General features: G+C 43.1%; 1 protein-coding gene across 5 annotated transcripts; it reads right to left on the reverse strand.

Annotated features, from left to right (window-relative positions):
* Positions 1-587: 587 nt before the first annotated feature.
* On the reverse strand, positions 588-25,595 carry sin3aa (SIN3 transcription regulator family member Aa). Of its 5 annotated transcripts, none has more exons than XM_071326799.1 (21): positions 25,536-25,595; positions 15,283-15,496; positions 13,496-13,657; positions 13,257-13,363; positions 12,857-13,151; positions 12,456-12,704; positions 12,206-12,358; positions 11,309-11,464; positions 11,035-11,124; positions 10,427-10,545; positions 10,012-10,222; positions 9,710-9,826; positions 8,965-9,203; positions 8,522-8,705; positions 7,824-8,400; positions 4,409-4,578; positions 4,035-4,208; positions 3,803-3,895; positions 3,440-3,534; positions 3,108-3,309; positions 588-2,145 (listed from the first exon to the last, which is right to left on the reverse strand). In XM_071326799.1, the coding sequence occupies exons 2-21, from the start codon at positions 15,463-15,465 to the stop codon at positions 1,915-1,917; spliced, it is 3,807 nt and encodes a 1,268-aa protein (XP_071182900.1). In that variant the 5' UTR covers positions 15,466-15,496; positions 25,536-25,595; the 3' UTR covers positions 588-1,914. The 5 variants fall into 5 exon arrangements, with proteins under 5 accessions (XP_071182900.1, XP_071182897.1, XP_071182898.1 ...); XM_071326796.1 differs by having other exon boundaries at positions 12,456-12,707; XM_071326797.1 differs by lacking the exon at positions 25,536-25,595 and adding an exon at positions 17,318-17,542.
* Between the last annotated feature and the right edge of the window lie 1,004 nt (positions 25,596-26,599).

The following is a 26,599-nucleotide window of genomic DNA, read 5'->3' on the forward strand; positions in this document are numbered from 1 at the left end:
AACAACTTTAGAGAAGATTAAAATGCCCAGTGCAGTAAAACATGTGATTTTCCTGTGTTTTATATACATTTCCACACCATGTGGTTGGAATAATACTTTGAAATCGTGAAAATGATAATGCCCTTTTCATGTAAGAGCTGTTTGAAAAGACTTCCTGAAATGTCATCCTGTTTTGGGGGGTTGGAGCTTAAGCCTTTCCATTGTGACATCACCATGCGGTAAATTAGTTAATTGACCAATAATGAGTTCCAAACCTCTCTACCAATAACAGCTAGTTCAGTTTTTTCCTCCCCACTCAGACCACTCCCAGACAGTCCTAGCAAGTCTTTGCTAAGAAGCTATTTTATTATTTTTGACCATTTTAATTGAAAACAATCACAATAAGGTACTTAATTATTATCCAGAAATTATTTGATAGAGATCGGCTTAAAACAGGTTTTAAAACAGGATTCCTAGGACCTTTTCTGAGATGCTTTATGGATACAGGCCCTCCGCTAATAGCCCAGCGCCACTCCATTCAGAGTATGTTCAGCATATCCACATAGGCAGTGATATCGACTGAAATGAAAACCAAAATCAAACTTCAAAAAAATTTAAGATTTTATAAAACTTCCATTTCAAAAACAAAGACCTGGATACATTTCTACTTTTCAAATGAACATTTCTTACTACAAAGAACAAAAAAACACAGTAAGGAAAAACAAAAAACAACTATCATAATCAACTCCCTTTGGTAAAAACTGTCTTGCATTTTTATTTTTCATATACGTACTAACTTCAGCCATCTCTCACTAAAGTCCACAGTAAGCTTAGAAAGTATTACTAGCACAACAACGCAGTTCTTAGTCATAAAAAAGGTCTGACACTATGTACAGTTTTATTTACAGTGTGTGGATAGTCCATCCATAATGATCTCGGTTTATGTGTACAAGCTGGTGTATTGGCGTAGTAGGGCGATGCCAGCAACTTCAAAAGGTTGAATATCAGGGCGGCCAGGATTAGTTGTGTTTATATACTTATAATAAATATATACACACACAATACATTTCATAATCTGACATTCACAAGCTATACAATTTTACAGTCAGACACAGCAGAGTTGTGTGGCTAATCTACTTGTCTTTTTACATTAAACACAACAGTGCTTTTCACTTCCCCCACAACGCTGCTTGTGACTCAGGCCTCGTTCTCTTAATGCACCCTTTAGTTTGAAAAGGAAAGGTGACCAATAAGAAACATCTTGTTCTCGTTTTGAAGTGATGTGGTTATTGTGATTTGTCCCCAACACAGGGACGTGGCTGTGCCAGATCGTTTCAACTACAGTCCGCTTTGAGCTCCATGCACCCTTGAAACAGTGGCAACTCAAACTCAACCCCATCCAATTCCTAGTTAAGTGCACTTATCCCCCAAAACTATTTCCCACGGATACCGCAGTTACACCGTCACAAGTAATCTTTGACAACAGAATCCGTATTCTGATGGCTTCATATATTACTATGTCTGTCAATAACAAACAACCAAACCCCAGTCTACTGACTGAGTGCAAGTGAGGCTGTTAGCTAGCAGGCACCTCTAGGGAGCACACAGGGCAAGTCCCAAAAGCCTTTTATTAAAGCCCCGAAGACCATGATTTGCGATGTGGTTTGGTCTGCTGGTAAGAGCTCAGGTCAGTGACTGTGGCTAGATTTCAACCAACAGAACAACTCCCTACGTTTTGGCACCGAAGGCCCTGCAAAAGTGTGCACAGCTAAAAACGCTGGTTAAAAACAGTGATCCAGTCGCCCCCGGTAAAACCTAGTTTTGTGTTGTGCTCCCATATCAGCCTTAGAAAGTTGTTGATATGCCCTCTCCTCCTCACCCATTCCTGACCCATCCTAGTATATAATCCCAAACTCCCCTTCCATTCCTGGTGGGTTATGGTGCTTTGAAGGGTGAGCCGTATTTGACACGGTACTTGTTGATGTTCATGAAGTGGAGGATCTCCAGCTCGCGGGTGGTGGTGCACGGCACCAGGCCGTCACGCCCCTCTCCCATCAGCCACTTGTTGGTCTCAGCGGCCATATCGCGAGTGACATGCTCCTTCACCCAGAAGTCGACCCAGGCCTGGAAGCGCTTGTGCAACCAAGTGCTCACTCTCTCGTGTGACTGCAGGTGGAAAGGAGAGAGGGACACCGTGGTCATGATACTGTGTTAAAAAAACAGAACTCTCAACACAGCAAATATAGGTTTCTACGGTATCTCTCACACAATTGGTGGTCCTTTAGAGCAGCGGTTCCCAAACTGAGGCACGCGAGGGATCGGCGGAGGGGGCACTTGGGTCCCACCCCAAAAAGGAACTCAGTCCGGCTTTCAACGTACTCTTGAAAGTTGTAATAGTAGAATGCACAAGGTGAAATTTCGAAAATGGGTAGTGCATCAGTTTTCCTTGTCATGTCAGTCATTGCATAGCGTACGTCACGTTCACAAACTAGTCGGAACTAGGCAACGCTGACATTTCCAACTTGCTAACTGGTTGTAGTTATACGTGCCGCGTTCAATGAATCAGCAAGTCTGAAAAGCTTGAGTGTCCTAGTTCCGACTTGCATGTGAACGGGGCATAAGAGAGCTATTTATAACCTCTCAGAAATGTCCAGATCAACTAATCCATGTCAGCGAACGTTTTTTTGCAATACATTTTGTTGTAATGTTTGAGTCACTCAAACATGAAAACACATTAGATATGCAATTTTATAAATTTTTCCAAAACGAGATGTAGAACTTACAATTTTTCTCTGCAACGTGACAAAATGTGTAGAATTGCTGGAAATAAGCTTTAAAGCTGAGAAACATTCTCTCCACCAACAAGAGGGTTGTGAACAGTCAGAAATAGACGTGGCACGTGTAGGAGGGGGCGCGGAATGTTCCCCAATGCTTGAAGGGGAGCCTGAGTGAAAGTTTGGGAACCACTGATTTAGAGGATGGTTACTAATTTAACCAACTAGAATAACAAGTCACAAATAGGATTGTGCCCATTAAAAGGATGAGGCCACAAAGGGTAATATGTACAGCTCCACTACACGAAGACGGTAGTGGGAGAGGAATATGAGTAAATGGGAGGAGGTGAATACCTGGTGAGCTCGCAGCAAGGCAGTGCGTCGGTACATGTAGTCCTCAGACTTGAAGACATACACCATCTTGTAGGAGTTGAGCTTGAACATACATTCCATTTTAAGGTTCTCAGCATTCTCCATGGACTTTTTCTCTCCCTCGCTGGCCTCCTTCTCTAGGTGCTCCCTACCCCTTTGGTACTTACGTATCCGACGGAGGTTCCTGATTAGAAAAGGTTCCAGGTTAGGCTAGTCAAAGCTAACTCTCTTTTGAGGCATTTTGCACCACTTCTCCCTTGAAAAGGGAGAATAAAGAGAATAAAGAATGCATATTCAAATAGAGTGACACTAACCTGGGAAGGAAGACAGGTTTCTGAGCAAGGTGTTCCCGCAACTCTGGAGAGGTAGAGTCAGAATTCAGGTAGCGACCCACGTAATCTGACCAGCGCTAGAAAATACAAAACAACTCCACTCAATACACAGACCAGCTGCCAAATTAAAAGGTTAGCAGTGACAAAACACATCTACCGTTTACCACAACACTAAAAACAACTTTCAACTAGATGTGTTCACAGATTGACAACAATCTTCGCCACTGGTCAAATACACTAGAACAAAAAATACAGGTGCGCTAATTAAGTGGCGGAAAGCTGAGAGATGCCTGGGTTCACAGGGGAGAAAATAAAAGCATATATTTGTACTGTGCTGTCTATTACCTCTGCCTCCATGGGTTCATCGGAGTTCTCCTCCTCGGTGTCCAGAAGCTCCACTGTCAGTTGAACATGGCCTCTGTTCTTTAGAAACATAAGCTGTGGCGAGAGCGAGGGAAGAAAGGCAGGAGGGGAGAGAGAGAAAGATAACGTTAGAGTTTTTATTTATACATGTGTGCGATAGTCAGAAACAGACATCACAGGACAAAAAACTATTTCCTGACAGTGGTCGATCTACCTTGAAGCAATTCTCATCGGACATGATCTGTTCCGCCTTGCGCTGGTAGCATCCCTCTGTGGAAGCTCTGGATGTCTGGGTGGGAAGGGGACCTCCGGTGGCCCCGTTGGTGCCCTCTGCTAAGTACAGGTCTGTCACCTGCACGCAGATCTCGTCACTCACTATGTGCTGGAGCTGCAGACACAGAAAAGAAGAAGAGCTGAGTGGAGAAAAGTGCACAAGTTCTAGACCAACAGAACCAACCTATAAAAAATGCTTAAACAAAAACTGAAAACAGGTTTAGAATCAACCTGGAGGATCAAAAAGCTAGCTATGCTACTAGGAACTAGCCCAAACCTAGTGTAAAAGAAAAGCAGTAATGAGGGGCTACTGACCTGCCTGACAATGCTCTGGATGAGTTTGTCCATGGTGAAGGCGGTGTAGGCATGGATGGTGAACATCTCCCGGAGGGAGTCCTCGTACTGAGCCGGCTCCATGTTGCCATCCAGAAGGTTCCGCACCATCTCCAGGAAGGCAGAGTAGTAGTCCTCCACCTCTACATCCACTGTAGGTAGGGAAGAAAGACTATCAGAAACTGATCATGGCATTATGCATTTCAGTTCAACCAGTGTACAGATGACATTTAAATAGAGGACTGCATTCCCATGGGATGCCCGCAGGACCTGAGGATCCCGACAGATCGTTGTGGCGCGGTCAGCATTTTTCATGCTGCGGGTGGGAGTGGGCGGTCAGACAGACTTCTTTGGGATGAAAATATTTTTGTTGTCCTGCGGAGTTAGAAATGGTGGTCTTTCCGCTTTGTATGGGTTAGCCTAGGCCTACCCATTGTATTAAAAGCACGTCACATTATTCACAAACTTAGAATTCGCTACTTCAACTTCAGTAGCCTACCTCTGCTCTTCTAGATGGGCATGTGAGATCAAATGCGCCCAGTATACAGTACCAGTCAAAAGTTCGGACACCAACTCCTTCTTAATTTTTTACTATTTCCTACATTGTTGAATAATAGTGAAGACATCAACACTATGAAATAATATATACGGAATCATGTAGTAACCAAAAAAAAAAAAAAAAGTGTTAAAACAAATCAAAATATATTGTAGATTCTTCAAAGTAGCCACCCTTTGCCTTGATGACAGCTTGCACACTTGGCATGATCTCAACCAGCTTCATGAGGGAGTCATTTGGAATGCTTTTCCAACAATCTTGAAGGAGTTTCCACATATGCTGAGCACTTGACTGCTTTTCCTTCACTCCGCGGTCCGACTCATGCCAAACCATCTCAATTGGGTTGAGATCGGGGGATTGTGGAGGCCAGGTCATCTGATGCAGCACTCCATCACTCTCCTTCTTGGTCAAATAGCTCTTACACAGCCTGGATGTGTGTTGGGTCATTGTCCTGTTGAAAAACAAATAAGTGGGACTAAGCCCAAACCAGATGGGATGGCATATCGCTGCAGAATGCTGTGGTAGTCATGCTGGTTAAGTGTGCCTCGAATAAAAAAATAGCTGACACCAGCAAAGCACCCTCACACCTCCTCCTCCATGTTTCATGGGGAACCACACATGTGGAGATCATCCATTCACCGACACCGCGTCTCACAAAGCCAAAAATCTCAAATTTGGACTCATCAGACCAAAGGACGGATTTCCACCAGTCTAATGTCCATTGCTCTTGTTTCTTGGTCCAATCAAGTCTCTTCTTCTTATTGGTGTCCTTTAGTGGTTGTTTCTTTGCAGCATTTTGACCATGAAGGCCTGATTCACGCTGTCTCCTCTGAACAGTTGATTTTGAGATTTGTCTGTTACTTGAACTCTGAAGCATTTATTTGGGCTGCCATTTTTAAGACTGGTAACTCTAATGAACTTCTCCCCTGCAGCAGAGGTAACTCTGGGTCTTCCTTTCCTGTGGCGGTCCTCATGAGAGCCAGTTTCATCATAGCGCCTGATGGTTTTTGCAACTGCACTTGAAACTTTCCAGATTGACTGACCTTCATGTCTTAAAGTAATGGACTGTCGTTTCTCCTTGCTTATTTGAGCTGTTCTTGCCATATTACTAGGGACTTGGTTTTTCTACCAAATAGGGCTATCTTCTGTATACCACCCCTACCTTGTCACAACACAACTGATTGGCTCAAACACATTAAGGAAAGAAATTCCACAAATTAACAAGGCACACCTGTTAATTGAAATTCATTCCAGGTGACTACCTCATGAAGCTGGTTGAGAGAATGCCATGAGTGTGCAAAGCTGTCATCAAGGCAAAGGGTGGCTACTTTGAAGAACCTAAAATATATTTTTATTTGTTAACTTTTTGGGTTACTATATGATTCCATATGTGTTATTTCATAGTTTTGATGTCTTCACTATTATTCTACAATGTAGAAATAGTAAAAATGCTGCCTGCCCGAACGCATAGTGCCAACTGTAAAGTTTGGTGGAAGAGGAATAATGGTCTGGGTCTATTTTTCATGGCTCGGACTAAGCCCCTTATTTCCAGTGAAAGGAAATCTTATTGCTACAGCATTCAACGACATTCTAGACGATTCTGTGCTTCCAACTTTGTGGCAACAGTTTTGGGAAGGACAATTCCTGTTTCAGCATGACAATTCCCCATGTACAAAGTGAGGTCCAGAAATGGTTTGTTGAGATCAGTGTGGCAGAATTTGACTGGTCTGCAGAGCCCTGACCTCAACCCCAATGAACACTTTTGGTATGAATTGGAACACCAACTGCGAGCTTAATTGTCCAACATCAGCGCCGACCTCCCTAATGCTCTTGTTGCTGAAAAGAAGCAAGTCCCCGCAGCAATGTTCCAAGATCTAGTGGAAAGCCTTCCCAGAAGAGTGGAAGCTGTTATAGCAGCAAAGGGGGGACCAACTCCATATTACTGCCCATGATTTTGGAATGAGATGTTCGACGAGCAAGTGTCCCGAGTGGCGCAGCGGTCTAAGGCACTGCATCGCAGTGCTTGAGGCGTCACTACAGACCCTGATTCGATCCTGAGCTGTATCACACCCGGCCGTGATCCGGAGTCCCACAGGGCGGTGCACAATTTGCACAGCGTCGTCCAGGTTAGGGGAAGGTTTGGCCGGGGTAGGCCATCATTGTAAATAAGAATTTGTTCTTAACTGACTTGCCTAATTAAATAAAAGGTTAAATTCATTGTGGTGTATCTTTCTAAGGAACTGTACTTCCTAAATATGATTTAAGGCTCTAGTTTACAACATTGCCTAGGAATAAATACTGATTAACCACATTTGCCTCAATCTGAAAATCGTCCCACTCCGAATGTAGGCTATAAAAATAGCTCAAGAGAAAGTCTCTCCAAACTACACCTAGCATATTGGCCGATAAACCCAGTAATATCGATAGCTTAATATAATGGGCCACGTGAAAATTACATAGACCTAAAATAACATTGCAGGACTGCGGTTGGGTTGAGGACCAGTTCTTGCAGTAACGGGTGGGAGTCCGCTGGCAGGATGAAAAAAAAAAAGTGCCAGGCAGACCTCTATACTTAAACACATCTTTCAATGCACAATCTGAATAGCAACTGATTTAATGTGGAAATTTTGCAGACAATGGCACATACTGTGTATGGCCAAGGGCTATGATTAGCCAATCTCTAGCTTGCTCAATGCTTCACAGATCCACAGTAGCCCCCCACTAACCCAGTGCGGACGCACTGTGTGTCTATGAGACTTACCAATCAAAGTGATGAAAATCAATGAGTTATTGAGTGTGAAAAGGCTGTGTGGAATTAACAGTTTTGTGCTATGAACTCACTGGGCTCTTTCAGTCTCAGCTGGATGGCAGGGTTGTCATTCTTGTCTCGCTTGAGGCCCAGCACCCCTCTCTCCCAGTCACGCTCCCGGATGTCCTCCTCAATCTGCCTCTCCGCCTGCCCGTAGATCCGCATCAGCCGCGAGCACAGTGTCTGGTGCAGCCGCAGGAAGATGTACCAGTTATTGTTGACGTAAAATAGATTGTAGGCCTCGGCGCAACTTCGCAGCTTCTGGGCACCCGTGTTGCAGAAGAGGAGCTTGGAGGACTTGTTGGGGCTTCCGCCTTGCGTGATGCCATTGTGCTTCTTGGCCACGGCCTCATCCAGCTCCATCTCCTCTTCCTCTTCTTCCTCCAGGTCCGAGAGCTCGCCGCGCTGTGCGAACAGCATGTCGGGGATCAAGTGGTGAATGATTTGTTTGATCTTGTACTTGTCCTCCTTCTGGATGCCAGTCTGCCGCTTGACGTGGTGGATGATGAGGGCGGCAGCGTCATCCAGGATCTGGCTGTCCTCGTAGGTCAAAGTCAGGTGGGGGCCGCTGGGCATTGCGGTGTTCTCTTCCGACGCCTGTTCCTGTCGCTACACCGCAACACAAAAGCACACACTTTTCACTTACTTGCTGTAGAATGAACAGCAACATAAAATTCCCACAATTTAAGATTCTGTCCATTTTAACTTATTGGAATTCAAGAAAACTCACCTCGTCGTAGATGCTCTCAATCTCATTGAGCAGTGTCTTGGATCGTAGCACCTTGGTGTCGTTCTGTTTGAAGTTGATACCTTGGTGGTCGAGAGACTTCAAGTAGTACTTCTCATTCTGCTCCCTCCAGATCTTGTTGAAGCCCCTCTGGGCTTCCCGCCACTCCTCCTCCTTGGTCTTTAACCTGAGGACAACATGGGAATGAGGACGGCTTGCAGGGGAAAACCTCAAGATGTGACTAAGTGAAAAGATTAATCGTTTTCAACTCAACACTTTGATGTAAGAACAGGCATATGAGCATGCATGAAAGAAGAACGTAGACACCCTGTAAACAAATATATAAAAATTGAATCAACAGAAACTAGGAATAGTTCATCCAAATAACATGCGGAATAAACAATACTCCTTTCCTGGTAAAGTTTGAGTTTTGGCTTGACACTCACCTCTTCAGCACAATGGGAACAGACACAGCAGGGTTCTTCTTGAGCCCATCGATGATGTCAGGGGCCTTGTCACCGTATATCCTCTGGATGGCCTTGCGATGGATGACTTCCGAGGAGCCTCCCAGCGTGTTGTCCAGGCGGAACTTGGCCTGCTCCTCGGCAGACATACGGGACAATTTTCTTTGTACGGTCTCCAGCATGCGGATGGTGGCCAGGTTCGTCTCCAGCACCACGTCCAGCTGGAGGCAAATACAAATGAAAATAAGGGAGCGTTAGATGACAAGCACAACATGGGCAAGACAACATAATAGCATAGATCAGGGATGGGCAAACGGGAGCAATTTCAAAATTTGGTTGTGCTTCAGATACTTAATTAGCCCATGTCAGCAAAAATGTTATAGATTGGTAAATTAGTCTAGCGGCCAGCTATCTAAACTTGTAGTGAATATGGTCGAATTACTGACAGGGGTGGGGCCCATTGGACATTAGTTATATTAAAAACTGCAAAAGTATACCTCCACCCAATGGCAAAATTGCAGGGAATGCAATTTTTTTTTTTTAGATGTCACGGGGGGGGGGCTGAAAATTTTGTTAGCAAGGGGGTTCCTCATGACACGAGTTCTGTTTTTTTGTGGTCCCCACCCCCATCAAAGTTGCCCATCCCTGGCATAGATGGATGTATTTGTCCATGAAACAGATCGAAACTGTTTTTATTTATTTGGTTTACAGTTTTGGGCTAACTCACCTCGAAGCGTTCATCCTCACATCTGTAGATGTGCTCCTCATACTGGGTCTTTTTGGAGCTCACAAAGGTGGAGTCTTCAGACCAGGAAGGGAAGGACACCCAGGTGTCATTGAGGACCTGGATGAAGCAAGGACACACTAAACATCTTGTGTACATACTTTACACATATAAAAAGGAGTAATTATTTCTGTGTACAGCTGACAGGTAGGTGTGGTTAATGGCTGGTGAAAAAGGTTCCCTTGAGGGCCTGTTAAATGGCGGTAGTTCTTTAGATTGCCTTCGAGGGGCAGTGTTGCACTTACCTCTTTGCACAGTGGCGTTCTCCCGGTGCACTTGGGCTGCGTGTAGCTCTTCGGCAGTGCTCTGTAGCTCGAGCCTAGTCTCTTGCAGGAAGCATAGTCGATCTCCATGGCAATGCCCTCCAAGGCACGCTCCTTGGGATAGCGCTCAGTGTGGGACATTTCCCGGTATCCTATGAAGTTCTTGAACCAATTGAACAGTTCGGGGAATTTCCTGTCAACGACAGTGGCCATTTTGGTTAAAAAATGTTTTTGCTTCAGCCACACTTAAAGCTTTACTGAATGGATCAAATGAATGCATAACCAGTCGAACATGTCAATGACGTGAAACAAGCCACGACCAATTTGGAGTGGATGAATCTAGAGTTAGTCGGTCACTGACTGATGAGTGTGGCAGTTTCCCAACTTCCGTACTCACCCCAGGAAAGGCAGCACCAGTTGCACCAGCTCAGTTCTGGAGATGACCTCTTGGTTGAAGATGACCAAACAACGCAGGAAGTTGTCATAGGCCTCTGCACTCCGCAAGGCCTTCCGCACCTGCAAAAAAATGTATAAACACCTGGATGAGACGTCAAGCAAAGACAGATTCAAAAAGTTAAATTATTTTTTTTTTTGCATGTTTCCCTTTAAGATTAACTATATCATACTGCACCTTCAATCTTTATGGGGGTATGCCGCCTAGGGTGGCAGGTAGCCTAGTGGTTAGTGTTGGACTAGTAACTGAAAGGTTGCAAGATCGAATCCCCGAGATGACAAGGTAAAAATCTGTTGTTCTGCCCCTGAACAAGGTAGTTAACCCAATGTCCCTAGGCCGTCATTGAAAATAAGAATTTGTTCTTAACTGACTTGCCTAGTTAAATAAAGGTAAAATAAAAATAAATAAATTTAGTTCATTATAGCAGGAAATCATAAGCTACTTTTACTCGTTAATATTTAATTAAATTAGTTAAAAACATTGACATTTCAGGTTATTTAATTCCGTAGCTAATGAAACTAAATTGGGTAGAAAGCCAAGCTCAAACTCACCTTCTCAAAGAACAGAGATTCTGTGCCATCTCCATGTTTGCTGGCTTCTACCAGGGACGAGTCTTTTAAATTCAGTAACTTGGGCTTCTTCTTCAAGATAGCAAAGATGTGAACAAAAAAGAGATTGAATTCTCAACTGTGATGTAAAAAATATCATATCAGTTTATATTGATAAATAATTCAACACAAGCTGTAAAATAGTAGAGCATGCTGGAAAGCAGTCAGAGTGTAATGCATTTTCGTATCTACAGTGTGCTGATAAAGGGGTGAGTACCTTGACAGGGGGTGTGGCAACCGTCCCAGAGAGCATGCGGATCTGGCAACCGTTCTGATTGGGCCTCTGTTTGTTGTTGAGCTGCAGCTTCTTCGCTGTGCCACCGTGGTCATTCCGCACAGACTCCGCCTTTTCCGCTGTCGTCTTGCTTAACAGCTAGGGAGGACAAGGGACAAGACATTGGCAGATAACTCAGCGGTAGTTGCATACTCATTTGAAAACCTGCTATCGAAAAGTTACATCAACCACTGAATATTTTGTCTGATATGGACTTTTAGGGACAAATACTTCTGAATACAAATTAATACTTTGAACAGACTTTATAGGCATACACTGAGTATACCAAATATTTGATATCACCTTCCTAATATTGAGTTGAACCCCCCTCCCCCTTTTGCCCTCAGAACAGCCTCAATTCATTGGGGCAAGGACTCTACAAGGTGTCGAAAGCGTTCCACAGAGATGCTGGCCCATGTTGACACCAATGCTTCCCACAGTTGTGTAAAGTTGGCTGGATGTCCTTTGGGTGGTGGACCTTTCTTGATACACACGGGAAACTGTTGAGTGTTAAAAACCCAAGAGCATTGCAGTTCTTGACACAAACCGGTTTGCCCTGCACCTACTACCATAACCCCTTCAAAAGGCACTCAAATATTTTGCCTTGCCTATTCACCCTGAAGGGCACACGTACACAATCCATGTCTCAAGGCTAAACATCCTTCTTTAACCTGTCTCCTGCACTTCAACTACACTGATTGAAGTGGATTTAAGAAGTGACAATAAGAGATCATAGCTTTCACCTGGTCAGTCTATGTCATGGAAAGAGCCGGTGTTGTTAATGTTTTGTATACTCAGTTTAGATTCTCAGGGCACAGAAATGCTTTGTGCTCTACTCACCACCGAGCTGTTGGCATCTGGTAGGAACTGGCCAAACTCAGAGAGAAGGTCCTCCTGGTTCTTGAAGAGCCGGGCCACCTGGGCATAGACCTCCTGCTCTGTCAGGGCTGGGGTGTAGTTCCCTCCTGCCTCCTTAGCATTCCGCTGCTCCTTCTAGAGTTGACAGAGAAAAACATTGCTATTATGAATGCTCCAGTTGGACTATTATGTGATAGGTGGTCTAAGAGGAAAATGTGGTTTGGCTGCTGACCTGGTAGGTGTGCAGGATCTCCAGGAAGGCTTTGTAGATGTCCGGCTGACCCTGGAAACGGTTCTTGATCTTGTTGACGTAGTTGATGGCATGATTGAACTCCACAGGCTGGTTGTTCTGCAGCGGAGGGGCATTGGGCGTGCCACTGATCGGGGTGTGGGGCTGCAGGGTTGGGGATCGGGGGGAGGCATAGGCGGGGATGGACGGATTGGGCTGGCTGCTTGGCGTGAGGACTGGAGATTGCAGTGGCTGCTAGACAAAGACAAAACGAACATGTATATAAAAATCATGTTGGGGAAAAACTAACATAATTAACATTTTGGACTAGCGGACTGAGAAAACAGAGTGGTAAACATAATACAGGCAAATAATGTGTAATATTTATATTTTCACCCACTCACCTTGCTTATCTTGGTAGGGGTTGGCTGTGTGGGAGGGGGTGGGGCAGAGGTGGTGGTGGGGGCTGGCACCTGGGGCTGGTGCAGGGTGGGTGGTCCCGACAGGGGGATTTGTGAGATAGAGATGCCGTGAGGGGTGATGTGGTGGATCTGACCCGGCGTGGTCACATTGACCAGGTCGTTGGTCGCGACCTCGATCTTGTAGCCCGGTGGCAGGAAGGTGTTGAATCCCATAATGAGGTCGGGGTGGCCTTTGAAGAGCTGGGAGACTCTGCTTATCACCCCTGGAGTGTCAATGCTGTGACGAAACAGAGAAACATATTTGCTTGAAAAGCAGTTAACTTTTGTCATGCTAGAGTAAGAGAGAGGCAAAACCTTAAATGTCAATAGTGAATGACCTCACCTTTGAGACTTAAACTCCTTCATGATGTCCAGGAAGTCATTGTAGACTTGAGGTTGGTTGCCAAACTGGAGTTTCACTTGGTCCAGGTAAGACAAAGCATCTTCCACCTGAGAGAGACAGGAAGATATCCATCACTCTAAGTCTGATCACTGTTCATCTGGGTCTTATTTGATTATATTTCAGAAAAATGTCTAAATTGCTCCCATTAGGCTGGCTTGGAAAACACCAGGAGGTCTCACCTTGAGCCTCTGGAATTGCTGCTGGCCCTGGGCTGAGGCAGGGGGGTGAGCGTGGCCCTGCATCACAGGGGGCCCGTGGGGCTGGACCGCTGGGCTGTGGTGGTGTACAGCTGGGCTAGGGGTGTGCCCATGACCACTCGAGTTATGTGGCACAGTGGGGACCTGTAGGGGGGACAGAGTCAAATACACTACCGGTCAAAAGTTTTAGAAAACATACTCATTAAAAGTATAAAAATAATAAATCTTTTTTTTTTTTTTTTTTTACTATTTTCTACATTGTAGAATAATAGTGAAGACATCAAAACATATGGAATCATGTGGTAACCCGAACAAGTATTAAACAAAACAAAATATATATCTTTAAAATATTTTTTTTATATTTAAAATAGCCACCAGTTGCCTTGACAGCTTTGCACACTCTTGGCATTCTCTCAACCAGCTTCACCTGGAATGCTTTTCCAACAGTGAAGGAGTTCCCATATATGCTAAGCACTTGTTGGCTGCTTTTCCTTCACTCTGCGGTCCAACTCATCCCAAACCAACACAATTGGTTTTGTGGAGGCCAGGTCATCTGATGCAGCACTCCATCACTCTCCTTCTTGGTCAAATAGCCCTTACACAGCCTGGAGGTGTGTTTTGGGTCATTGTCCTGTTGAAAAACAAATGACAGTCCCTCTAAGAGCAAACCAGGTGGGATGGCGTATCGCTGCAGAATGCTGTGGTAGCCATGCCGGTTAAGTGTGCCTTGAATTCTAAATAAATCACTGACAGTGTACCCAGCAAAGCACCCGCACACCATCACACCACCTCCTCCATGCTTTACGGTGGGAAATACACACGCAGAGATCATCCGTTAACTCACATTGCGTCTCACAAAGACACAGAGGTTGGAACAAAAAATCTCCAATTTGGACTCCAAACCAAAGGACAAATTTCCACCGGTCTAATGTCCATTGCGCGTGTTTATTGGCCCAAGCAAGTCTCTTCTTATTGGCATCCTTTAGTAGTGGTTTCTTTGCAGCAATTCGATCATGAAGGCCTGATTCACGCAGCCTCCTCTGAACAGTTGATGTTGAGATGTGTCTGTTACTTGAACTCTGTGAAGCATTTATTAGATCTGCAATTTCTAAGGCTGGTAACTCTAATGAACTTATCCTCTGCAGAAGAGGTAACTCTGGGTCTTCCTTTCCTGTGGCGGTCCTCATGAGAGCCAGTTTCATCATAGCGCCTGATGGTTTTGCAACTGCACTTGAAGAAACTTTCAAAGTTATTAAAATGTTCCGGATTGACTGACCTTCATGTCTTCAAGTCATGATGGACTGTCGTTTCTCTTTGCTTATTTCAGCTGTTCTTGCCATATGGAGAATGCCAAGAGTGTGCAAAGCTGGTGGCTATTTGAAGAATCTCAAATATAAAATATATTTTGATTTGTTTCACACTTTTTTGGTTATTACATGATTCCATATGTGTGATTTCATAATTTGTATGTCTTCAGTATTATTCTACAATGTAGAAAATAGTAAAAATAAAGAAAAAACCTTGAATGAATAGGTGTTCTAAAACTTTTGACCAGTATAAGGCATTTCTTTTTTTGGGGAGGAAATTACTGATTGTTTGGTTGTTTTATGAATGCAGTTCTGGAATTGATTGATCAATTGTTAAATCATTCCAAAGTGTAAATAACAACAGAATATCACTATTAGGGAAGTTACTGCTCATCTATGAATAAAAATAGCAGCTAAATCTATTAAACCGTAAACCTTGGTTGCGTGTGTAGCACCGCGTACCTGGTAGCCCTGTGGGACAGAATACTGAATGTTGCCTGCGGTAGGCTGCATGCTGTCGCCCACGGCCTCGTACACGGCAGGCGCCGGGGCCAGGACGCGGTGCTGGAAAGCCTCCGTGCTGCCGGTGAGGCGCCGCTGTTGGGACGCAAATACCGGTTCCTGTTCCTCCAAGCGCCGTTTCATGTTGAACTCATGCTCGAGGGGGCTGAAAGACCTGCGGACGAAACAACTTCAGCATGGCGTCCGGGTAGTCATGTATTTACCCGGCCGTTTTTTTGTCATACTCGCGCAAAAATTGTGTTAACCTTTTCACTTAAATGGGGAGAAAGACAGCGTCAAAAATAAATGTACTTTCAGGTAGGAAGGTATACATTTTAAAAAAGTAAGCCTAAACTTAACACAATCAGGTTTTATTTATTTCAAACATCCATGCTGGGAAGAAAGTATGAGCGTGCCAGTTGTCATTTGAATCTGAAGCTAAACATGGACATAAAAATACGACTGGCACGTTTTGATACAATGTTGGAATACTATGTAGACTGAAAACAACCTAGCAGCCATGGCATGCTGCAGAACTATGAATTACTTATCGAAGCGACGCCACCGTACTGGGGTGTATTCAGAACATTACGCCAATTTACTTTGCAAAAAAGAAACCGTTTATTCCTAACGGAAAATGTTTTGCAATGAAAACGAGAGTTTCTACTGGACAAATTCAGGAAGGTTCGTCCCCATTTCGTATGCTTCTTATACGGTTTCCGTTCTAAGATGTAATGAATACACCCCTGATTGAATGTGACTGGCTTGCTACCTTCCATTCATGATCTATCTACCGTGGTAGTGATTTATTTCCTGCAATTTCAGATGATGACAAAATAGTCAATATGAGATTTCTACTTGGTTAGTTTAACGAGAGGTTCCAATAAATATGTATTTTGATGTAATAAAATATCTAGTTAGTAGCTGGTTAACATTTCGGACAGGCTCCTTGTAAGTTACACAATGCTGCATTTGTTATGCTTAGAAATGGCACGCTTGCTAGCAAAAGTTTAGTTAACGTTAGCTATATTGAATTAATATTCCAATACATCTGTGGCTAGCCTACACACGTAGGCTATGATGAATAGACCACTAGCTTAACTATATGACCGGGTCCATGTTTTTGGTTGGTGCCACCTACCTAGACAACCTCGGCTGGCCGACTCGCTAACCAGCCAACATGTAGTTAACTTAGCAAGCGTCTTCGATCAGGTAGGTAACTAACTGCCAACAAACTAACGTCACAAGCTAGTTCGTTAACCATTTATGTTGTGTATCTTGATCGTAGCCACATGCCTAGCTTGCAAACAAACCACCAGCGTTTCCCAAATAAAGGCATTGCGAGTTAAGTATAAAGAGAACGGCTCATATATATGCAAGTGTATTGGCCACAATAATAGCTTCGGCCTTATTTTCAAGTTGAAATTAATGGACAGTCCCCTTTACCCTCCCCCTCTGCTTTGCGGCCTGTCACCATTTCAGAACACCGACCGCGAGTAGCCGAGTTACAAGACGAAGCGATCCAGTGCCCGCCTTTGGATAACGACTCAACTATTAAGTGCTTTAGATAACATACTAACGCTAACTAGTTAGTGTTTTCAAATGCCATAACTAAGACCACCACAACAAAAGATGAGACATTAACGGTGCCTTTTAAAAATTCGCAAACTACCAATTTTTGTCCATTGCAAAGGTAGGTGTGTTAGTTAGCTAAGCTGTCTTGCTAGCATACAACATAAACAACACATTGATAATCGATTCGAGTGGAGCACGGCAGACTATCTACAGTAAGTTAGCGTTGCACAATATTCACATGCTAGCCAATTTACCACATTTTCCCCTCAAATCTTTGCTAAAGAGTACTTCAGCAGTGACTGAAAGTCCAGTTCCACGCGCCAGTTTCCCTTTAGTGTTAGCTATATCAAAGTTGTATCGGGAAATAGCTAATTCAAACGAAACAATGATTGTTTTCTCAATTCTTGACAAATGAACTCACCCCCTGCCCTGGTAACACTGACTTGAACAGGCACGTTAAAGTTGCAGTCAATTCGTGGGTATAAACTTAAACCTTTGAAAGCCGAAAAGACTAACAGGAGCATGCATATACTTTTGTAAATAAAATAATTTAAACAGCTATAAGTATTTTAACAATCACCGCCCCGGACCGCAATAGGAAAATTATCCTCGAGAGAAAACCTCGGCTCGGTTCTTAAACAAGAGGCGTGGCCACGATTGTGTATTTCTCTTTCCCACCCACTGAACAATGTTATTGGTCGGCACTCGAAAGAAGCGGCAAAGTGGGATGGTATTGTAGTTATAATTGGCAGTTTGAGAAGTCCCTCAAATATTAACTGGAAAGGGGTTGTACTTTCACCGCAACCCTCGCGCACACAACATTCGAAAATTAGACTGAACAAAATGCTCGCGAAATAATCCGAATGTTTGTAAACAAAGCCGTTCTGGTAGTTCCGGGATGCGAGCGTCGGAAAGCTGCACCCGAGAACGCAAATAAAACCATATGCAGATCACCGCCGTAATAACTAGACTAATAATGTATATACTCAGTTTAACATTTCTATAAAATCATCAACACTATTCTTGTTATCAAGCCTCCATTATTTTAGGTTGTTAGCTAGCTTGCTTCGTTAATGGAGGAAATGCTAACTACAAAACTACAAACATTGCCTTGGTTGCAGCTGACCTTACAAATACATGGCTGTGGCTAGCATACAGTATGTCATTTTGGGGGGGAAATGTATTGCCAGCTAACTCCAATTGCAATGCTGGATAGATCGCTAATCTTTTCCATTTATGAAAACAGCGCCTTAATTGACTTTATTTAATCTTCACCCACTAGCATTGTGCAGAATGAATGTATGCAAAGGCAGTAGCTAGCCCATCTGTAGCTCCCAACTACCTAGTTAGCTGAAAAGGGAGAAAGATTGAACTCCGCTATCTTGTTTGAACACCGAATGACCGACCACAAGCTGCCTGCCAGTGGGTGCGCTAGCTGGTTAGCTAAATATTCCTGCTTCAGGCATTGCATTGGCTCTTGTCAGCACGCATGGATGAATGCAGATGTCCGTCATGTCACGTTAACAAAGAAAACCCTCGTTTTCAATTAATAAGCTGGTTTGGTATCTACAACAGTACACACATATTCCTTACCCAATGCCGATGGTTCCATAGCCTGCCATACGTGAGTTGCTGAGCTGGGTTACGAGAAAGCTATTTGTCTGGTATAAGCTACAGCCTACATGTCGACATGTAACGTTAATCATTGCAATTTGAGCTAACGTTATACACAAATAACTGTTTAAAATACATGATTGTTTGACTGTGATATCCTTCATCTTATGAGTGCAGGGCCATAACCAGGGTTGGAGTTTTAGTGAAGTTGAAGGATATCTCAAAGTTGAAGATCATTTACTGCATTTCTATACAATTAAAAAACAATATGATTTGGAGAACAGCAAAAATGACCCCAGCCATGATGATCCTTGGCTGCTGTAGGTCCATTCACCTGTTGATCTACAAACACTGCATATTAGCTATACAACTGTAATGTTATACCCCTGAAATATGAGAAATTATTCACATTGACATATTGTCATTAATGACAAAATCTCCCCCTTCATCCCACTTCCCTGTAACATGGCAGAAACTCGCACTTGAGCCTTTTACTCTCGGTTTTAGTCCAACAGCTGTAAAAACTATGGTACAATGATTCCCTACACTATTCAGTGCATCTTTTCTCACCAAGAGAAATTTCAAATTTTTGCAACCAGGAATATACAGTGATTTCTACATTGGCCACTTGACCCTATTTTCACTAGATAAACACAGCCACAAAGTCATCTTCTCTGGTATTATGGCAGCCTGCAAACAAAGGTTAAAGGTGTATGCTGCCACATAGTATACAGGTACGAGAAAGTGGGAAAAAAATACAATACAAAATTAAATCCTAAAACCAATCTAACTACTTCAGTCATAGTCCAAATCACATCCCTACAGGATGGAACATTCATCAACAGGATTCCTTGTAATGCCATAAAAACGCTAAGCTGCACTCACAACACTGCCTATTTTCTCAGATTTCCAATACGTTTGCACCTTTTTAACATGCAACATGTCAGGATCCTGTTGGCGAGTAACATTTACTCGTTTCTCTAATCCAAATACCATGGTTTCTTAAACTTTACTGCCGCCTTCCACTCTTCTCGCCACCTCTGTCTCCTTCACCCGAACAGGGCACATCCTGCATTCGGGCGCATGCTCGCCACCACAATTGCAGCATTTCGCCTCAAATTGCTTATGATACTCCTCCCCTCTACATACACTTCACAAATTTACATTCATCACACTGCATGGGTTTGAGCACAAAGGCTCTTACAGGTTAGCTCGCATAGCCTAAATATATAGTACCAGTCAAAAGTTGACACCTACTCATTCAAGGGTTTTTCATAATTTTGTACTATTTCCTACATTGTAGTACAATAGTGACTACAAAACTATGAAATAACACATATGGAATCATTTAGTAACCTTTTTTTTTTTTTAAACAAATCAAAATATTTTATATTTGAGATTCTTCAAAGTAGCCACACTTTACCTTGATGACAGCTTTGCACACTTGGCATTCTCTCAACCAGCTTCATCTGGAATGCTTTTCCAACAGTGTTGAAGGAGTTCCCACATATGTTGAGCACTTGTTGGCTGCTTTTCCTTCACTCTGCGGTCCAACTCATCCCAAACTATCTCAATTGGGTTGAGGTCGGGGGATTGTGGAGGCCAGGTCATCTGATGCAGCACTCCATCACTCTCCTTCTTGGTCAAATAGCCCTTACACAGCCTGGAGGTGTGTTGGGTCATTGTCCTGTTGAAAAACAAATGATAGTCCCTCTAAGCTCAAACCAGATTGGATGGCGTATCGCTGCAGAATGCTGTGGTAGCCATGCTGGTTAAGTGTGTCTGGAATTCTAAATAAAATCACTGACAGTGTGACCAGCAAAGCACCATCACACCTACTCCTTCATGCTTCACGGTGTGAACCACACCTGCAGAGATCATCCGTTCACCTACTCTGCGTCTCACAAAGACACAGCGGTTGGAACCAAAAATCTAAAATTTGAACTCATCAGACTAAAGGACAGATTTCTTGCTTGTGTTTCTTGGCCCAAGCAAGTCGTCTTCTTATTGGTGTCCTTTAGTAGTGGTTTCTTTGCAGCAATTCGATCATTAAGGCCTGATTCACGCAGCTTCCTCTGAACAGTTGATGTTGAGATGTGTCTGTTACTAGAACTCTGAAGCATTTATTAGATCTGCAATTTTTGAGGCTGGTAACTCAAACTTATCCCCTGCAGCAGAGGTAACTCTGGGTCTTCCTTTCCTGTGGCAGTCCTCATGAGAGCCAGTTTCATCATAGCGCTTGATGGTTTTTGCGACTGCACTTGAAGAAACGTTCAGTTCTTGAAATTTTCCGGATTGACTTACCTTCATGTCTTCAAGTAATGGTGGACTGTCATTTCTCTTTGCTTATTTGAACTGTTCTTGCCATAATATGGACTTGGTCTTTTACCAAACCTTACCTTGTCACAACACAACTGATTGGCTCAAACTCATTGAGGAAAGAAATTCCACAAATTAACTTAAGGCACACCTGTTAATTGAAATGCATTTCAGGTGACTACCTCATGAAGCTGGCTGAGAGAATGCCAAGAGTGTGCAAAGCTGTCATCAATGCAAAGGGTGAAGAATTTGAAGAATATCAAATATAAAATATATTTTGATTTGTTCAACACTTTTTTGGTTACTACATGATTCCATGTGTGTTATTTCATAGTTTTGATATCTTCACTATTATTCTACAATGTAGAAAATAATACAAATAAAGAAAAACCCTTGAATGAGTAGCTGTGGCCAAACTTTTGACTGGAACTGTACATACGAAGATAGAGACTCTTCTTCAAAGTACAAAATAATGGCTGGAGTGGTCTTCCTTACTCCATCCACCATACAGGACAGTCGGCGTGGATCAACCACTGCATCTACTTTTTCAGTTACATCCCTTGCACACACTTCTAGCGCCACTCCAGAGATAACCCCTTTGATAGGTGCCCTGCTACACAGATCCACACACGCAACACATTCCAATTCAATATATTTTTCAGTTGCAAAGCACGCCCCTTCTGTTCTTCGGACACACAAAAAAACAAGATAAGCCCACTTCTTGTTATCAACCATACCCAACGCATCTATGATATTCGAGATGTCAAACTGATCTCCCAGATCACGCACTCGGTCCAAAAGTAAGAGCAAGGCTTTACTAGATTCCATGACAATACTTCTCTTATTTCCCTTCTTGTTCGCCACTGCAATGCATTTCTTCTCACTCATCTCCACTCAACGTGTAACGGATGTGAAATGGCTAGCTAGTTAGTGGTGGAGCGCGCTAATAGCGTTTCAATTGGTTACGTCACTCGCTTTGAGACCTTGAAGTAGTGGTTCCCCTTGCACTGCAAGGGCCGCGGCTTTTGTGGAGCGATGGGTAACGATGCTTCGTGGGTGACTGTTGTTGATATGTGCAGAGGGCGCCCGGGTCGGGGCGAGGGAACGGACTAAAGTTAAACTGTTACAAACGCACCATCAGTTTCAAAAGAAACTTCCGCCTCTCATCTTCTCCTTCTACCTGACGTGCTTTCTGGTGTACAAAACATCGTTTCCGGCCCAGACACAACATATACAGACATGCCTGGTGACCAAATTGATGATGTTTTCCGTGCAGCGAGAGTTGAGTGGAGACTAACGGATTCGGTTCAGTCAGTCGTCCTGATGAGCCCTGATGAGGAATAACTTGTAATATTGATACCATCTGGATCACGTGATAGTCTTCACTGCTCAATGGGGATGTACAATATTATGTTTCAAATTCTCGCTGGAGTTTCTAGCCACAATATCCAATTTGGCTAAAAACTTCAGCGAGAATTTGAAACGTAATATTGTACACCCCCATTGAGCAGTGAAGACTATCACGTGACATCCAGATGGTACCAATATTACAAGTTATTCCTCATCAGGGCTCATCAGGACGACTGACTGAACCGAATCCGTTAGTCTCCACTCAACTCTCGCTGCACGGAAAACATCATCAATTTGGTCACCAGGCATGTCTGTATAGCCTCTTTCAGAGTAGTGAGGAGGATCCTTCATGTCGGGGGAAGTAATTTAGCCATTGGCGATCTGTAGAGTTTTCTTCTGTCAATTAACTTGAAATTCTAGCATTACACATTATACTAATTATGTCCGATTTAATCAACAAATACGATAGTCAGTTTAAAAAAGGTTAAGGGTACAAGACTGTGTACATATCTGGCTGTGTTGGCAGAAATCACTACATATCCCATCGAGCCAAGCGGGGAGAGAGTGCCCATTGTTACTGTTCCAAGACCAGTCAGAAGCAGTGCTTGACGGGCAGGGGAGTACTGGTGTTGTGCCGAAAAGCTCCCCCCCTTCGCATGAACGCGCACACACACAATTCTTCATTGCTGCGACTTGCTTGCTAGTTAACATTTCTGATCACGTTAGGCTGCGTTTCATTTTATTTTTTTATGTCGGTTTGATCGTGGGGGAGGCACTAGTAATGTCTGCAGTTTTCAGGTTTGGCTATTTGTTTCAAATGTATTAGTCTATAAATAAATCTCTTTGAATAAAATTTGGCATCTCTCCCATGTCTTATTCAACTAGTAGTTCTGTAATGTTTATTGCTTGCCTACATTTTACTCCCTCCTATGTTTAATATAACATACATACATTAATAATTAATTTTGGTTGCCTATCCTGAAGTGAAGTTTGTGCTATAGAAAGCATTTGACTCTAGCCACAAAATGTAAAAAATTAGGGGGGAGATTTCGGCAAGGCCATTTTCTTGCCTGACGAAATTCTTCCCCCCTTCTATCTTGGGACTGCAAGGCCTGGCACACTTCAGAATAATTTTGGTAGCTCATGTTGACCAGTAGTGTGTGCCACGGGAAGTATTTGACTCCAGCCACAAAATTAAGGAAATTAGAAGGGGGGGTGGGGAACGACAACGATTTCAGCAGGCAAGAAAATGGCCTTGCCAAAATCACCCCTCACCCTCAATTTACCTAATTTTCTGGCAGGGGGTAGCTTTTCGGCCCAACACCGGGACCTAAAATGTTCTATTGCTTGAGCTCCTGTTCCTCTTATAGAATATTAGCTCAAAAGTATTGTGGCGCTGCTGCACCTAAATATCAACCGTACTGGCACACAACATGAGTACCGGCCCCTATTTCAGTCCAAGTCAGAAGCGTCCAGCAAACCCTATGCCAATGACGCAGGTGGATCTCTAAACTGAACTTGGATGCGCGTTAAGTAGTGCAATGATATCCTTCGCTACCTCATTTTATGAATTTGCAAAGTAATCTCGAGACAACTACAATAACGTGATTTTTCTCAATGTTGCCGGCATGTCATTTATACTACTTATCAGTACACTCGTAACAACTGAAGCATTACAAAACTTCTATTCGATCAAATAAACATCACGTGGGGGAAAAAATTTGGTTGACCAAATGTAACACTCATTGACCTCCATACAAAAACTCCTTGATTTGTGGGCGAAACAACGTCACCTGCTGGAGGGAAACAGATTTTCCACCGAGTTGTCTCGCGTATTACTGGGCATATGCAGGCTGTCAAAGGCACTCCGACAAAGTTGTTTCTGACAAATGAAAACGTGTCAGTTTGGCACTTTTACGAGGTCGGAGTAATAACATATTCAACAAGACATTGGCCTGACATTAATATATTGGCTCAAATCTAGGTAATGCCTTTAGATTTCGATAAACTTAACTTTGGAATAATATTTCACTCCTCAAACCCTGGCCTGTTTCGCTAGCGTTCCCAGAAGTCTCGCGATGTTGCGCGTCTGGGTTTAGAAACTGTGGTGGAACTTCCAAAATAAACCATCGCCCACGGGAGGCGGAGCTGAAGCACAGCCAGGGATTCCTCCCTCCTCCACCCGAGGAGTTACAGCAGCGATTGTATGACAACCGTGCCAGTGTACAGATTACTAGACATTGACCAATACGCACATTTTAATTCGTTCTGAATCGGGTTTTGGCATGCTTCTGCTGAATACAGTCAACTGGATTCGCCTATGTGACTTATTCAGACTCGGAAATAGAAGCACAGCTAACAATGTCGACCGACGTAGGCACCAGATCTATAATGTTGTCAAACACATAAAAAGCCATATGGTTATTGCTAGAGCGGAAACATTTTAAGCATGTAGCCAACATTAAGCTAACCAGCTAGGACAGAGCAAGGACATTTCAAGTTTTATAGGATTGATGGCAGACAAGTCTCGGTCTCCCTCGATATAGCTAGCAGATTGTAACTGGAGCTTCACATAGCCCTGCAAAATCCCAAATGCTAGCTGGTTCGATATGGCCCCTCTTACTTTTTCTACCGAAAATGATCAGGGACGATTGTGAAATGCTGCGTTCTAAAGCAATACGGGAAACATAGAAAACTACATTATTTCCTCGGTTGCAGCAGCTTTGTTGTGCGTAGATTTGGCACTCGCAGTGAGGACAATGGTTGAAACCTGATATACAAGACAATTTAGATGATTTCGTTTGAAACATGCAAGTCAGTTGCCCTCAATGCCAAAGTCAAATAGGAACTATGCAACATTTTGTAAGCGTCATTACAATTGAAGTTATAGGCAATTCCGTGTCAAAAGCAGTTGTAAATGTAAAGTAAATGCCTCCGTTTGAGCGTCTTGATTACATTCTTTGTTTACTTTGATACTCGGAGTAAAATGTCCTATTCACCACAATAACTCCCTCCCCCTGCCGATCCATTTGCAAACTGTAGCCTATACATCGAGGTCTGCAAGATACTACATAGTATTTTTACTTCTCGGGAAGTGTAAACAATTTCTATATAACCTAATTTCCATTTAATTAGTGTTCTTTCAGCAACAGAAACGCATACTAGGGGGAAATTTGGCTTGCAACCATGTCCTTATTTTGGCCGTTCCTTTGACATTATCGCGTAAACACCAATACATTTGCAAGAACAAGATTCATAGCCTATATGCCCTTAACCTTCCCAATCCTTATGAACGTCATATGGTTCGAAATATGAAAGCAGCAACATTTATGTTTGCTTTACCAGCTGTTACATACCTAGGAAAAATGATCTTCTCACTCCGGATTCGTGTTTGTAACAAAATAGTTGGAAACGCCCCCCCCCTCCTCTTGCATTGGCGTACACTTCTTCTTACGTCATTTGAGTTTAAATATTACCCGCCAAACTGTTACCTATAGGCCTACTTTTTTATGCTGGTCTAGTCTAATAAATGTAATAGTTTGAAACAAATAAGGATTTGGTATGAACTTTGATTCATAATTTTTTTTATTTTTAGATATGTTATTGTCAGTAGATTCTATCCAGATGTATAAGCTATGGCAAAAGACTGTCACCTGGTGACAGCAAAAGAGGAAGACCTTGACTGTTGAATTGTTACCAATCTTTATTAAATAATAGCTTTTGGGAGCAACTAATGTGAGCAGAAATTTCTTTTTTAATGCATCTTATACCATAGAATTAAAAATGGTACATAATGTAATAATAAATATCTATTCTCGATTAGGCTACCCTCCCTTCACTTTCAGGTGGATGCCACCAGGTTTCCTCCAAATTAAGAGCATCTTGATTCAAGCAAGCCTAAAGTATAACCATGGAGTCAAGACATGAGGCATGACACTTAAAGAAAATCCTCTGCTACTTTTAACTTCTGTGATATCTTAAGATGCATGCAGACTACTGAGAAGTGACACTTGGCCATATGCTACTGCTGTGTTGGAGCAAAAAACTAAACCTGTGAGTTGAGTCTGTGCAGTAAATGCAATTGTATTCACATTTGTCCAACAATACTAAAGAAAATTGAAGTAAGAGGTAAGGATAGTATGAAGGCTCATTAGGGGTGACAACTTCCCTGTGGTGATAATATTAGGGCATCCTATCATTGATGTCCAAACCACTACTACTGGACACTAAAACTAAAAAAGGTCAACAGCAGATAACTCAAAGTTTTAAAAAGAGCAAGTAACGGTTATCACAGGGGAGATGGAATACTAAGTTGGAATTGAAAATATCTTAGCTCCCCCTTCAGGAATTTATGGAGCTTTTGGCCACCTCAGAAAGCTGCAAAACAATCCTGGAGCCAAGACTATAGCCTTTTATAGAT

The sequence above is a fragment of the Salvelinus alpinus genome, chromosome 9 (assembly GCF_045679555.1).
Source record: "Salvelinus alpinus chromosome 9, SLU_Salpinus.1, whole genome shotgun sequence".
In the NCBI taxonomy this organism is placed as follows: Eukaryota; Metazoa; Chordata; class Actinopteri; order Salmoniformes; family Salmonidae; genus Salvelinus; species Salvelinus alpinus.